Below are 14,845 nucleotides of genomic sequence, written 5' to 3' on the forward strand. Positions count from 1 at the left end.
AGCTAATTTTCTTTGTTTTCTTTCTGAGCTCTTTCCTGGAGGGGTGGTGGTGTAAGAGCTTGAGGGTACCCCATAGGAATGAATTCCTAAGTGCATCTTCCTGGGTTTCAAAAAGGGGGTTTTTGCACTTGGGTGGTGGCAGCATCTCCCCACCCAAGGTCAGAGAGAAGCTGTAACCTTGGGAGTTTAATACAAGCCTCGAGTTGCCAGTATCAATTTTTAAAAATCCTTGCAGGCCCCCACTTCTGGATTCGAGTGCCAGAGTGGGGAATTAGCCTTGACACTGGCCCTCCGGACCCTGATGGATTCTGGGATTGGAATGCTATGTAGCCATGGAGAGGGAAATGGTATCTTGAAAAAACACCCATAATCCTCTAGCCTGACAGGAGCATCTGAAGCACCGTGGGGACAAAACTCAGATTTTCCTAGACTGCACTGATATAAACACAATCGTGCAAAGTGGTGGGTGTGGACAAAAGATGATGTCTGATATTTAGTGGTGCTAGGAAAAAAAAAACCTTGTGTGGATGTTCTGAGTCATGTTAGAAGTGTGTGTTGGACTCATTGTTCTGTCTGTTGCATAAATGGGCATTGAGGGGGAATGCAGAGGAACAACAGCCCCGGTTGGATTCAGGCCATGCGGACAGGGCTATAAATGACAAATCACTCACTGGCAGGGGATACAGCTCATCGTATTTATGCCCCAGATAACACAGAACGCTTTCACCTAACCTACTCCCTCTTTGTTGTGACCTTGATTTGTACTCAGCAGCGGCAGGCTAGGATGATTCCTATTGAGAGGAGGCATCTGTTTTTCAGCAGCTAACACTCAGCAGCTATCCAATTTCCCATTAATACAGGCGCCTTGATAAGTGCAAATGTCTGTGGGCCAGATGCTGAGCTGGTGTAAATCAGCTTTGCTTCACTGAAGTCAGTGGAGCAATACTAGTTGACACCAATTCAGCATTTGGCCCCATATCTTGGGCATGTAAGGGTGATATTTTCATTTCTGTTCCTAGACATATAACTGGTCTTGCAATGAAGGTTCCCCTCCCCTGCCCCCCGTAGTAAATATTGTATCAGGCAGTTTCCCTGCCTCCTGCAGGCTATGAGCACCTTTGACAATAAGCAGCAAGGAAACAGAGCGATTGTCATTACATTTGCTAACTGATTCCCAGTGGCTAGCGAGGGATTATTCGCCCAAGTGCAAAAAGGGCAGTTTAGACCAGGAGAGTAAATGAAATCCAGAACTCACCGATAAATGATGCCTTTCTCGTGGAGAAACATGAGGGCTGAAATAATTTCTGCAGCATAGAAGCGGGCTCGAGCTTCATCAAACCGACGGGACTTCTGAATATGGAACATCAAGTCCCCACCATTCACGAACTCCATGACGAAGAACAGGCGATCCTTCACAGACACACAAACATAACATGGACAAAAGAGCATTAATCAGCTTATCCTGTCCCATGCAGAAATGAATTCAAATCTAAACTATTCTCCTCAAAACAAAAGCAGAAAAAACACCAAGCGATGCTGAAAAATGTGATCTTTCCAGGGAGGTTAAGTCAAAAACTAGATCTGTCAAAACCCCGCTCCCAAACATCTCAATAATGAAATATGTTTATTTGGTCTGTACACATGAGCAGATACAAGCTTACAAAAAGACTCCTAGAGAATTTAATAGATAATTGTAACCTTTCTATAGGTTTTTATTAACCACCCCAATCCAATCCAATCGAGAATTATATCCCTTCTGTAGATATCTCTGGATGGCTCAAAAGATCTATAGAAAGTATCTCAATCTTTATTAGATGCTGTGGCTTCTTAAAGTAGAATCATACTTGAATTTCTATAGATCATCTACTAATTTTACCCTCTACTATACTCTATAGGGATTTGAGACACAGTTAGGTGCACATGATGGAGTGCAAGTAATGCACAAGTACATATTGCAATACTTTCAATTCTAGGACTTCAATTTCCCCTTTATTCAGGGAATAGGTGTTGACTGTCAAACTCAAGATGTAAATACACTAGATTTGTGGGCATCACTATGCCATGTTTGCTCAGATTGCTTATAGGGCATAGCTTTACCATTTTAAAGGAAAGGTTATAACAATAATGATGTCACACCTAGAGCATCCCTAGAATCTGCTTCAGAGAATTTTTATTGCTTTACTAGCTAGGATTATGGAAATGGTCTTTAAAATCTTGAAATGTCAGCCTTTCATAACATTGATTATTAATCTACAGACCTTTGTTGGATGTAGGAGAAGATGAAGACTGGGTATACAGTAAAGACTCTGCTGTGTGAAAGTACAATACATAGTTCCTTGCAGTAAATGAGCAAAGAGTCACTGAACTGATGCTATTCTTTGAGTACCTATATTTTTGCAGAGGTCCATAAATGTGGAGAAAGCTGTTGAATATGCAGTTCATGCAGCTGGATCTCCAATTAAGCAATCTGGACACAAAAATGAAAAATGTGCATGTGCAAAATTGGTGCATGCTCTGTGTTGGGGGGCATAGGGAGGAAAGAATGCAGTCCAGTGTATGCAAAAAAATTGCAAATGAAAATAAATCAAAGGCTTGTTTGACCCTGGCTCAAAATTTGCCTCCATGTTTAAATATCATTATGTTCTGTTCTTCTAATTGTTTTGTCACTAAAGCTTTCATTCTGAACCACAGAAAAGTCCCGTCTGGAAGGTAAATAAAGGATTAACTTGAGAAAGTTTGATTTCTTTATGATGCTTTTTGACCTGCCCTTCTCCAAATCCCCCTCCCATGATTGAGCATTACTAATCTATGACCCAAGGTTTTAATCTCATCTCTAAATTCTGGGTGTTTGGTTCTCGCCAGTCTCTTGCATCTGGCCAGCTTGAAATGACCACTGCCATTAACATCTTGAGATGCAAACAGCAGAAGAAAAGCAAACCAGGAATCCTTTCATTTTACAGCTGGCGCTGAAGACATAAGAGGGAAGCCAAATGGCTTGTGACTGGTGATAACAGCATTCCTCTCTTCACCCTCATGGGCCTTTGTTAATCTGCTGCCTGAGTTGATGGAATCTTTCAGCTCTCTTCAAAAGCAGCAAAGTTAAGATAGATGAGCCCCCAGACCCGGGAGTCTAAAAATACTCAGCCAACATTTGAAACTACTGTGGGGAAAACAATCACACCACAAGAGCCTTAAATGCTGTTTGAAATCCATACAAACAGCAATGATCCTTTACTGTTTCCCTCTGGTCTAATATTAGGGCTTGTCTACATGGAGAAATAGCCTGGAATAGCTATTGCATGCTAGTTCCCCATGAGGACACCCTTATTCCTTACTATGAATGTCTTTGTGTGGTTTACCTTAATCCATATGTACTTAGTTCTGGGTGAAGTAATAAACTGCCGATCAAATAAGAATAACCAACTCTCCCAATCTGAGAAATACTGTCAAGGTAAAAGTTGACCTGAAAAGAACCTAGCCTTAACATTAGTAAGCTAATGCTTCCTTGACTCACTGGACTAAGCTACACTGCATAAAAGGTACTCTTACTAGGGAATAAGCGTGCGCACACAAGAAGTTAGTGAAGAATACCTGTTGTGCTTTAAAATTTTTCTGCAATAGCACCTCAGTGTAGACAAGCCCTTAGAAGGACGTAGAGCAAGAATAAGGAACATACACTGTGGTAAAAACAACGAGGAGTCCTTGTGGCACCTTAGAGACAAACAAATTTATTTGGGCATAAGCTTTCCTGGGCTAGAACCCATTTCATCAGATGCATGGAGTGGAAAATACAGTCGCAGGTATAAATACACAGCACATGAAAAGGTGGGAGCAGGTATGAAATCTGGTAGAATTTAGATCAGTTCACTAGGCCATGGCCCACCTCTTCATTCAAATTCCTCCTTAAAATTCCTTCCTGACCCACTGCCTACATGAAGTTATTTAATTCACCAGCACCATATTGTTTGGGTATGTGTATTTAGGAATATAGCGATTGCAATAGTGCAGTGTTTTTCACTGTTGTTTCTTTTTTTATAGCTGAACTTCAGGAAAATGAAACCACTGCAATCCCCTCCTATCTTAATTCATATATGCTCTGCTTCCCCACCCCAGCTAGTCCTTCATGACCTCCTTGGGGGGCATACCTCACACTTTGGGCTATGTTGCTGTAGATTTTCATAGTCTAATACTTCCCTCCTTTCTCACATGCTTACAGGTGCACTGAAACAGCAATATTTAAAATATCATTGGCATCTGAATGAACAGATATTGAAATGAATGGTGCAGTCCACAGCTATTGTTTCGGGCTCTCCGCAAACATCACTACATGGGTTACATTCAGGTCACAGTCTGAAGGTTTTCTCCGCAACCATAGCAGCTAGAGACTTACCTCTGCATATGCTCACATGCAGAGACTATAAATCAGGATTGTTTCGCTATTGAGACTCTCCCATTTAGCCTTCAGCATAACTTCTGACTATCCAAATTAAATTCTTTCCCTCAGGGTTGCTAATTGCCCAGTTTACTAACACTTTTCAGTACTGTGGGTCTGACTAAGTAGAAGAGATGGGGTGGGTATTGTAATTTGTTCACAATTTAGCATTTGTGCATTGGCTTCTTACATGCATGATAGCATATATTATAAAGATCAGCACTAATGAATATGCTTGGGGGAGGAGGAACTAAGTAAGATTTTCTATTGGTATTCACAAGTGGGGCCATCAACCTGCTAAACTGCAAAGACCAACTAAATAATCACTCCAAAGGTATCCTAAGGAGAAAAATAAGCATTCTGAAACAATGACATTTTATTAACAAAGGATATTACAGCATTTAAAAATAGGAACAAATATTATGAAATGTTGATGAACCAGGAAGGGTTCACAGCAAATGGCTTTAATAATAAAGTTAGGGGTAGATTATCTGGCACTCCACAGCAATGCTTGGCACGCCCAGAGGATGGGCAGGGATAGAGAGCTTTACATCGCTATTCTGCCTCTCCTGACCTTGGGCTCTCAGCACAAGTTAGAGCAGTCTCAGTGCAGCTCTAACTCGTACTGGTGGATAAAGGCTCCCAAGGAGCTACTCCGCAGGCCACGACTGCCCACTCTTCACTTGGGAATGTCCCCTGTACTGAGGTGGGGCAGAGGGGGCGAGAAAAGTCTTCATCTGCTAGTTTAAGACAGCTTTCAGTCCACTTTGAGTTGCTGGATAGGTACAAATGGGAGTTAGGATGAGCTGAGGATTGGACTGTGTTTTTGACAGAGACACACTGCTGAAATCCTCCTCAGTGTTTTACATGCTGTGTCTCAGAAGAAGCTTTCCCTGATCTGTTATCTTTGTCTGACACTAGCAATAATAAGAAATTAAGAATTTGAGTCAACAGGAAACAGCGACGTTAGAGGCTTCACAGCAACGACAACCACAACAGGAAATCGTGTTGCACCATTTTGGATTGGAATCAACAATCAACAAAGCCACAGTGCCAACTGTTACTGTAAATTAAAGAAACAATTCAGTGAAATAAAGTGATCTGAGTCAGACGGGTTTGTTTTCCGGCTGGCCAGTGTCCAAACATGAGTGCTGTAGATTCCTCTACAGAACAATTCGGTTTATTTCTCATCTTGCTTACTAAGCTGGCAGGAGTTAGGAACAGGGCTGGGCAAATAATGGTGGTGGTCCAAGTAAAAAAACCAAAAATAATTTGGGATCAGACAAACAATTTTTTAAAAAGTTTTTCTTGACAAAGCCAAAAAACTGCAAAACACAAACAAACAAAAACAAACCTGGGGGGAAAAAAAATAAAAGTTTCAGATCAAACCAAATGTTTTGGATAGCACCACAAATGAAATGTTTCTGGATATTTTTCCCCCCTGATTTGTTTTCCAACCGAAACGATTCACTGCATTCAACCCAAGTTTGTGAATAGTTTTGGTTGAGCTGAATCTGTATTTTTTGGTGAAAAAAATATTCTCTCACACATACACATGCACGCACAAAATTCCCCAGCTCTAGTCAAGAGTACTATGTGAGCTACATGCTCTGTCCCTAATGAGGGGGCCTCATGTAACTCAAATGCACCTCCTCCTTTTTGCTTGGAAAGGCACCCTGGGGCTTTAAAGGGAATTTCTTCCAGTTAGGCCTGGATTCTGCAAGCTGCTCTGGGTAGATTTCCAGGGGGCTCTGTGTGGGCACTGAGCAGCTTGCAGGATTACGATTAGGGTTAAGGGTATGTCTAGACAGCCCGTTAGAGCAAGCTACCCAGTCCAGGCTGACAGGCTTGGGATAGCAGGGCTCGTGCCAGCATTTTCAAAATAGGTGGGTAGACCGTGCTTTGAAGATGCAGCTCTGGCTTGAAATGGGGCTCTGAAACCTACCCCCTCCCATCCCCTTGGGCTTCAGAAGTCGAGCTCCAGCCCAGCCAAAATTTCCAAAGTGCTGCCTACACAACTATTTTTAGAGCACTAGCATAAGCCCATCTACCCCAAGTCTGTCAAACCAGGCTGTGTAGAAATACCCTTTGAGATTAGTGGCTGGGACACTGGCGCTTTTGTGAGTGAGCTGATTCAGGCAGGAATAGGGACACTGATTTCTAGGACTGTCTGGGGCACTGAAGTGAATGGCATCTGCCTGTGAAAATAAGTTATAGTTGCATAGCATGGAACAGCAAATGAGATACACTTGTTCTCCAAAGCCTGGCACATACTTATAACCATGTCTGAAACGCTCTTCAATGAAGTGAGCTGTAGCTCACGAAAGCTTATGCTCAAATAAATTGGTTAGTCTCTAAGGTGCCACAAGTACTCCTTTTCTTTTTGCGAATACAGACTAACACGGCTGTTACTCTGAAACCTCTTCAAAAACTGTTACAGCTAGACTTGGCTGGAAAACAGAGATCCCTTCTTGTGAAAAATTTCACGTTCTTGAGGGGAAAAAAAATCATCCCCCCAAACAGGACAAAACTTTCAGGCAGAAAATGAAATGGATAAGATTCCTTCCAGCTGAGGAAATCTGGTTTCAATTTTCCCCAATTTTTTCATTAGAATTGTAATTTTTCCCACAGATATTTTCCGTCAAAAAAATTGTTCTGTTGGAGAATTCCTGACCAACTCTAGCTATAACATAACACAGCTGTAACACAGTTAGTGTCCACACACAAAATGGTTACAGGCTGTGCGAGATCAGCATCAGTCTAGAGACTTGCCTTAGGCAGTCTATCTGGTCTGCAGCTCAATGATAAAGACTTCTGGCATGAAATCCTCACCTCTGCTCAGACCCCTTTATGCTTAATCAAAGGGCTGGAGTGGCATAAATGGGCCCTAAAAATCCCAGTTCAGGACAGGAGACAATTCCCCTGATGCAGGAATGGACTAAGAGAGCAGTAAGGCAGCTTCAGGGAAAGCGTCCTCACAATTCTTTGTGTAGGGGGCATACCAGGAGCGTGTCAGGGCAGGGATGCATCAGAGGGTGGTGCAGAGATTCTGAGACATGATAGGACCCATAGAGAAGCCCCAAGGAGGCTGCCCTACTTAGATAGGCCTCCAAATCTGAATAAATTACACTGGGGGCCTCTCCTGCCCTCAGAGCAGCCCAAGATTGAAAGGGTGCAAAGGTGGCTTAAAGCCACATTAGACCCTTCTTCCTTCAGGCTGCACAGCATAGAATCTCATCCTGAAGTTGTCATAGGCCTCAGTCCTGCAAACAGATCCATGCAGGCAGACCCCTTATACCTACTGACTCATGTGAATGCCTTTGTAGGATCAGATCCTTAATTACTCGTTTAACAAAATTTAACTACGAGCAATTTTATTTTTTTCATCCAAAGACTTTAAAGTTTGTAGTGTTCATATAAGGGAGCATTTGGAGGAGACTGAAATCTGGTATATGGTTATCCAGCATGTTCAGAAATTCCACTTGAATGTGGAATTCCACACTGTGTAAGCATTTAATCTCCACATATATGGCTGGTGCATGCGATTCATTGGCAGGTAGATTTAGGGCCCAATCTGAAACCCATCAAAGTCAAAAGACTCCACTAGAGAGCAAGGGACATTTTCACTCTCTGTTCCCTTGTTGAAAGTGCTTTACAACAGTACTCAGCAATTTACTCTTTGCACAGTGGAAGCCAACAGGGTCAGGTCTGTCTTTGTTCAATAATGGAATTTTATTAGTTCATAATAAATAAGTAGTAAATAAGTGTAGGGGTTGGACAGCTGGTAAAAGTATTATCATCATGCCATCTCAAGGGCAGTCGGTTTGTCTCAGGGCTACTCAAAACTCCTGCTTTATTTATTTTTTTTGCATAGCTCTGCAACCTCACACAACCCTACTCACTTTAAGTCTTGGCTGGAAGCTTGGAAATCACCAGCATTGCTTGGTGAAATCACTTCACCAGCATTGCAGTGCTCTATCTACAATGGAGTCCAGATGCACTAGAGCATGGAACAGGCCAAATGATTTATTTGACAAATTTCACAATTTCCCCCCCAAAAAGTTATGAGTCAATAATATGACTGATCATCTTTGAAACTCTCACCCACTAAGCCAGTCCTGAATCCTAATGAGCTCTGGCATTCTAAACTAAGAGGTTTACACAATTACAGAGGACAGACTGATAGACTGGATAGTACTCAGCAGTGTCCAGAGTAAGAAGGGATTAGAAGCAGCAGCAGCAGAGGAGAGAAATGGAGAGAAGTTACTAATACAATCTTTCTTTGGAAAGTGTTCTGAAGTAGATTTAATTTTTGAGCCAGATTCCTAGCTGTCTGCAATGGAGCTATACTGATTATACTGACCTTCAAGGCCTTTGCTTTCAAGTCAGAATAATTAATGGAGATAAGCCATTACGTCCGCTCCAAACTTTGTCATAGGAATTGTTCATACACATTAGCTATGGCTCTTAAATACAGTCAAATTGATGATAGCCAGTGGCACACTGTTTAGCTGGCCATTTGGAAATCTTGTGGACTCTGACAAGGACTACAAAAATTCAGCAATTAACAGTTAATTGCAAACTCATTTTGTTGCAATTTCACTGGACATTTTATTTGCATGCTGAAGCCTTCAATCAGTCCACAAGTTCATGCTGCTATGAGCAACAATTTATGCCTAGGAGAAATCAAATTGCAGCATGCCACAAATAGTATTATGAGCCCTGTAAACCTAAAGGCTGTGAACTGCTGGGGTTTATTTATTTTTTTATGTTTTTGTTATCTTTATTTAGCTAATGAAGGCATAATGAAAAACTAACACATTTCAGAAATGACAGAGTAATGCTGCATTTATTTCTCCAAAGCAAGCAAAATCATGCATAGTGGCTGTCCTTTGAGAGGGCAGAGGACTTCCTGTCATTAGAAGAATTTAATCTAGGGTTTTGCCTGGCTTATATTTAGTGAGTACATTTCTGAGAAACACACATCAGTTTCTCGCTCTGGGCCTGCTCTTACAACAATGAATTCCTGACGTCACAGTTCCAGCTCCAGGAACTGCTGAGTCATCATTTGACAGTGCTTTGTTATTTTACACGGCTGATAGCAGGCACAAGACAAACTTCCATTCACCGCACTCCTAAAACAACTGAACATTACTTAAGGAAACTCCCTGGAGGCACAGACAATTAAACTGGTTCTTTCCAGCTTCCTGTAACATTTCTCCAGTCTCTCTCTGAGTAAAGGCGTGTGAGAGAGAGTGTGAGAGAGAGAGAGAGAGCGCGCGCGGTGGGTGCCCAGCACCACTGAGAATCAGTTAACACTTTGTCAGTGCATGAGAATGCAACGAACTAAATCACAATGTCTGTGTATTTTCTTTACCCCTTCCGTGTAGTGGAAACCTTGTCTGCTGCAGCAATTTTAAGAGGTTTCAAGTCAATCTCATTCATCTCTCTTGAACACTGCACCCTTCGAGGTACCAGAGGCTCCTGGCTGGTCGCCCCAGCCCAGGAAGGGCTAATGCCAAGCCCAAAAGTCTGCTCAGGCCCTTCCTTTGGGGCACTGTTTTATTCTTCAATACGAAAGTTAAACAAAGCTATTCTCTTGACCAAAGCAGGCTGAAAAGCCTTTTCCCCTGCTTCTCCCTACCCCTGCTCCTGGGGCCAGCAACAGGGACCCACCCCACTCCTGCAGCAATCCTTTTCATCGGAACCACTTGCTGGCTTTTACAATCACTTGATCAATCTCAGCTAGGAGGCAGCGGATCCGTCACAGGTGATGTTGGGCCCCAACTCCTCTTAAAGGGCTGCCTCTCCCCACCCCCTGTGACACATACCTCCTGCAAACTCTATGTTGCTCCTCCCACTACCTTAAGTCCAAGTACATCTTAAATGACACAAAGGTTCCATGGTGAACTCATCACATGATCACAAAATTCTACCCAGAATGCACACAAAGGGATGATGTTTATTGCTGCTTAATTATTCATTTCTATTTCATTAAAAAAAAGAATCCCCAAATCTAGGGGTCTAAACATGGAGTTAAACAATAAAAGCACATCCCCCCAAAAAACCCCTCTGAGTCCTTATCCATAAAGTAAATACTTCCACCCACTGTAAACAAAATATTCTTCTCCTGCTTCATTTGTCCCCTTGTGAGGCGTGTGAGAAGCTATGTAGCCCTGGCAGCATGTCTGGCAAGTCAAAGAGTCAGGTCTTGTTAGCTCTAGAAGGGGAATAAATGTAAGAATCAAGGGCACTTGATTATGTCCAGCCACCAACTGCTCCCATTCAAGACAGGGACCTGTGAGTGTATGCATCTCAGCTACTGCAGCTGCCATAGGATCGCACAAGAAGAGAGAGCTCTCCAAGGATAACCGGGACCACACCGCTTGCAGCCACGTTTTCAAAGGCAGCCACTGGATTTGGGTGCCTCAGTTTGTGGGCACGTGACTTGAGACAACTCTGGACCGATTTTCAGAGATGCAGAGTGCCTGCAGCTCCCCCTGGCTTCAGATGGAGTTGTGGGTGCTCAGCACCTCTGGAAACTAGGTTCAAGATCTTTCCAGTGGGGGATCCAAAAATTAAGACACCCAACAGTCACTTTGAAAGTGACGGCCTTAGGGCCTGATTTGTCTGGCCTGTGCCGACCTCTTAAACATCATCTAGACAGCAAAGCAGGTTGCTCCCTCAGCCAAAAAAGCATTACCCCTGCCTCAGCAAGGCTGAGTCTCAGCTGGCTGGTTCTCAGCCAAGTTATGACAGCACTAATTTCACCTTGAGTTGGCCCCCAGCCACACAGGCTGTTCGTGAATTGGTTCAGTTTCAATCCCTTCTACACCACAGATTCACAGATTTCAAGGCCAGAAGGGACCATTTGATCATGTAGTCCAGTGGTTTTCGAACTGCGGGTTGGGATCCCAAAGTGGGTTGCGACCCCGTTTTAATGGGGATGCCAGGGCAGGTTTAGACTTGTTGGGGCCTGGGGCCAAAGCCTGAGCCTAACTACCGAGGGCCGAAGCCCAAGAGCTCAGGTGACAGGACTTCAGCTTTGGTCTCCCCCCCAAGAGGCACTGGGGGCTTGGGGTTTGGTTTTTGCCCCCCTACCTGGAGCGGAGGTTGGGGGGGAAGCTCAGGCGGGCTCAAACTTCACCCCACCCTCCTAGGGTTGTGTAGTAATTTTTGTTGTCAAAAGGGGGTTGCAGTGCAATGAAGTTTGAGAACCCCTGATCTAGTCTGACCTCCTGCGTCATACAGACAAAGTATCATCCAGTTACCCCTGGATGAAACATAATAGCTTGTGTTTGACTAAATTCTAAAACGTGTAATAAACCGTTGTAGATGGAGGGGCCTATATAATGGCTTTCACATTGTTCTCCTATCAAAAATACCCTGTCCACACAGGTCAGGAAAGTCACCCTAGCTAATAGCAGTGGTATTTAAAGCATGGATGCAGCTAACACCATATTAATTCCTGTATGAGAGGGTCATATTTTACACGTCACCAATTTAAATCAGGACATGAAGGATCAGATTGATTTTTCCTGTAATAGTCCATAGATTGGAGGCAATTCACTCTGCCGATAGGAACTGCACTGCTTTCGACACTCATGGAGTATCCTGTAAACTAATCTACACTCTAGAGTTGGTGATGAACATAAGAACTGCCATATTGGGTCAGACCAAAGGTCCATCTAGCCCAGTATCCTGTCTTCCGACAGTGGCCAAAGCCAGGTGCCCCAGAGGGAATGAACAGAACAGGTAATCATCAAGTGATCCATCCCCTGTAGCCCATTCCCAGCTTCTGGCAAACCGAGGCTAGGGACACCATCCCTGCCTGTCCTGGCTAATAGCCATTGATGGACCTATCCTCCATGAACGTATCTAGTTCTTTTTTGATGGCCTCAAAAGATACTATTCCACACCAGAAAGGAAGGCAGTAACCTACCCATCCTACAGTTGAGTACCTCAGCTACAGTCTGACCAAAAAAGGGCTTTGTAGCAGGTCCCTAATGATGCTTCCCTTTCTGGCCTCTACTTATGACCCAAAGGAATGCCAAGCATTACTGAGCCTCTTGGAACATGCCATGCTAGAAACATTACTCTCAGCCAAATCCAAATGTCGTGGCAGAGGGCTTAATGTCTACACAAGGGGTTTAAACCAGATTAAGTCAAATTAATCCAGTTCAAAAATGCTTGCATACACACAATGCAATCCATCACAGCACACAATCTCTGCATTTATCACAAACTCTGGAGTCCTCTTCCAAAGTGGACTACATTTGTTGCAAATTGAGTTAGATGCAATGTTGCTGTTGAGCAGAGCCAGATAAAGCACAAGCAGATCAGTAGGACCTATATTAAAACCCAGGATGACCGGAAATAATCTGGCAAGGGACTTGTAATCTACCCATTTTCTGAGGAACTGGACAGGATTTTGCATAAATACATAACCACCCAACCCAGAAAGGTTGTGGAACCTTCTGACCACACTTCTCCATCCCTCCCAAGGATAACCAGCAACACTCACTGGAGGATGAGAATGAAGAGGGCAGTGAGGAGTTGTCCCCTGAGAGCCAGGCTCTGATGCCAGCCAGGTAGAAAGCCAACCCAATTCCTGTCCTGCAACAACAGAGCCCAAATCCCAGCCAGAAACCCAGGCTGGGGTCCAAGAGGCAGATCCTCTGGAGGGAATTTCAGCACGTATCTATATTTACAATGTATTATTATTTGTGGATAGCCATGATAGCTTCTGTTTCAGGTGCCCCATTGCCCCAGCCATTTTAGACAGAGGTGAGCTAGGAGACTTTCCAAGCCTCCAGCCCCTGCCTCCCTCCCTCCACCCATGCTGTCTGCTCACCCTCCACCCCCATATACATTTCCAACTACCCTGCTCCACCCAGGTAATCAGCCTCTGTCACATGCTAAAGCCTTGATCATTGACCATTTTCGGGTCATGCCACGGAGGGCAAATGCCCTTCTACCTATTTTCCTTTCCACTTCCCTCATCTGTCCTGCCCAGTGAACACCCACACCTGGCGGTCTTCAAACATAGCTGCCTCATTGCCTGCTGCTGCCACAGAGGAGAAAAAAAAAAAAGATCCAGTCAGCAAGAAGTAAGGATCCAACAAGTACATCTGCACTTTAGGTATCTGTAAATTACTCAAATCTACCAATTATTTCAAGACACTAGAGAGAAAAGGATGGATGTTTACAACAGTGGGAGTGGATCAACATCATCACTATAGCTGTAGCTTTAGCCCGAATACCCTAAACGGGCTCCTACGAACCCCTTCTCAGGGGGAACCTCCAACATTTCCCCCTGCTTTCTGATTTACTTTCCCATTAGCACCCTCCACCACCTGTGTCGTGATGTTTTTTCCTCTGGCTGAGGGAGAGCTAACTGTGGCATTCTGGAGTTCCTCATCTCTGCTCCTCAGGGCTCTGCCCCAGTGATTGTCACTGCTGTAGTGTGCTCAACCTCAGATTTCTGGGTAGCTGCTAGATTACAAAGCCAACTTCAACGTTCACGCCATATGTTATGTAATCCTGGAGAAAACAAAACCGAAGGTGTCCCCTTAAAAAGTAATCACAGCTCGATCCCTTACGTAACATATGCACAGGCTCAAGTTTAGCCCGATCTCTTCCGATATTAAATTTTAAAAAGTCACAGCAACTGAGGACAGGCCCATCTGTTAAATGTGTGGAAGATTTGTGACATAATGATCATGTTCATTCTAGACAAAACAATCTGAATACCATGGGAGACACTAGAGGCAAATGAGTAACTTTCCCAGGCTGTTCAGTCATTTAAGTGGCATGACATCAGCCAGTATCTTTTAGAGGGACAGAAATGTATGTGCCCTGCAAAGCCTCCTGGCTTTGCAAAATGGTACTATTCAGTGATTCGCTCTCCTGGAATCTCTTGACTTCAAGAGTATCCCGATTTGTAGGCTATCATTTGAGAATGTGTTCATTACAGAAAAGCATGCCCCAATGCCAAGAACTCAGGTCTCGCTATTTTTTCAATGACACACTCAAGGCTCCTTGCTTCAGCAATTGGGAGCACAAGGACATGGAAAATAAAGCCACAGGATGACCAGATCTGCAGTCCTGCTAACAAGGACAGTGCCTGAAATTGCATCCCAGGACCAGACAGTCCTCTGAAAGTATCCTGGGCTCACTAGGAGAAAGGGATGAGGGCAGTCGGAGCAAAACCTAGAGGTGTTAACTTGGGTGACATTTGACACCACTTGCCTGGGAAACCGATCATTCCAGTCACTTTCACGGACGTTGGGACAAAGAATTTAAAATCAACTATTCTCACAGAAATAACGGTTCCTCAGCCCCCAAGAAAACCGATTGTGTATAGTACAAACATATATGTGATTAATACATTCCAGGAAAAACAAATCCCCT

At 43.7% G+C, this 14,845-nt stretch overlaps 1 protein-coding gene across 1 annotated transcript in view; it reads right to left on the reverse strand.

The window, feature by feature from the left end:
* The window catches only part of PRKCH (protein kinase C eta), a 168,778-nt gene that overhangs the window by 68,446 nt on the left and 85,487 nt on the right, over nucleotides 1-14,845 (reverse strand). The window contains exon 10 of the mRNA XM_073349907.2: nucleotides 1,256-1,410. Within this exon, the coding sequence (XP_073206008.1) occupies nucleotides 1,256-1,410 (155 nt within the window). The remainder of the gene's footprint in view (nucleotides 1-1,255; nucleotides 1,411-14,845) is intronic.

Source organism: Lepidochelys kempii, chromosome 6, assembly GCF_965140285.1.
Source record: "Lepidochelys kempii isolate rLepKem1 chromosome 6, rLepKem1.hap1, whole genome shotgun sequence".
NCBI lineage: Eukaryota > Metazoa > Chordata > Testudines > Cheloniidae > Lepidochelys > Lepidochelys kempii.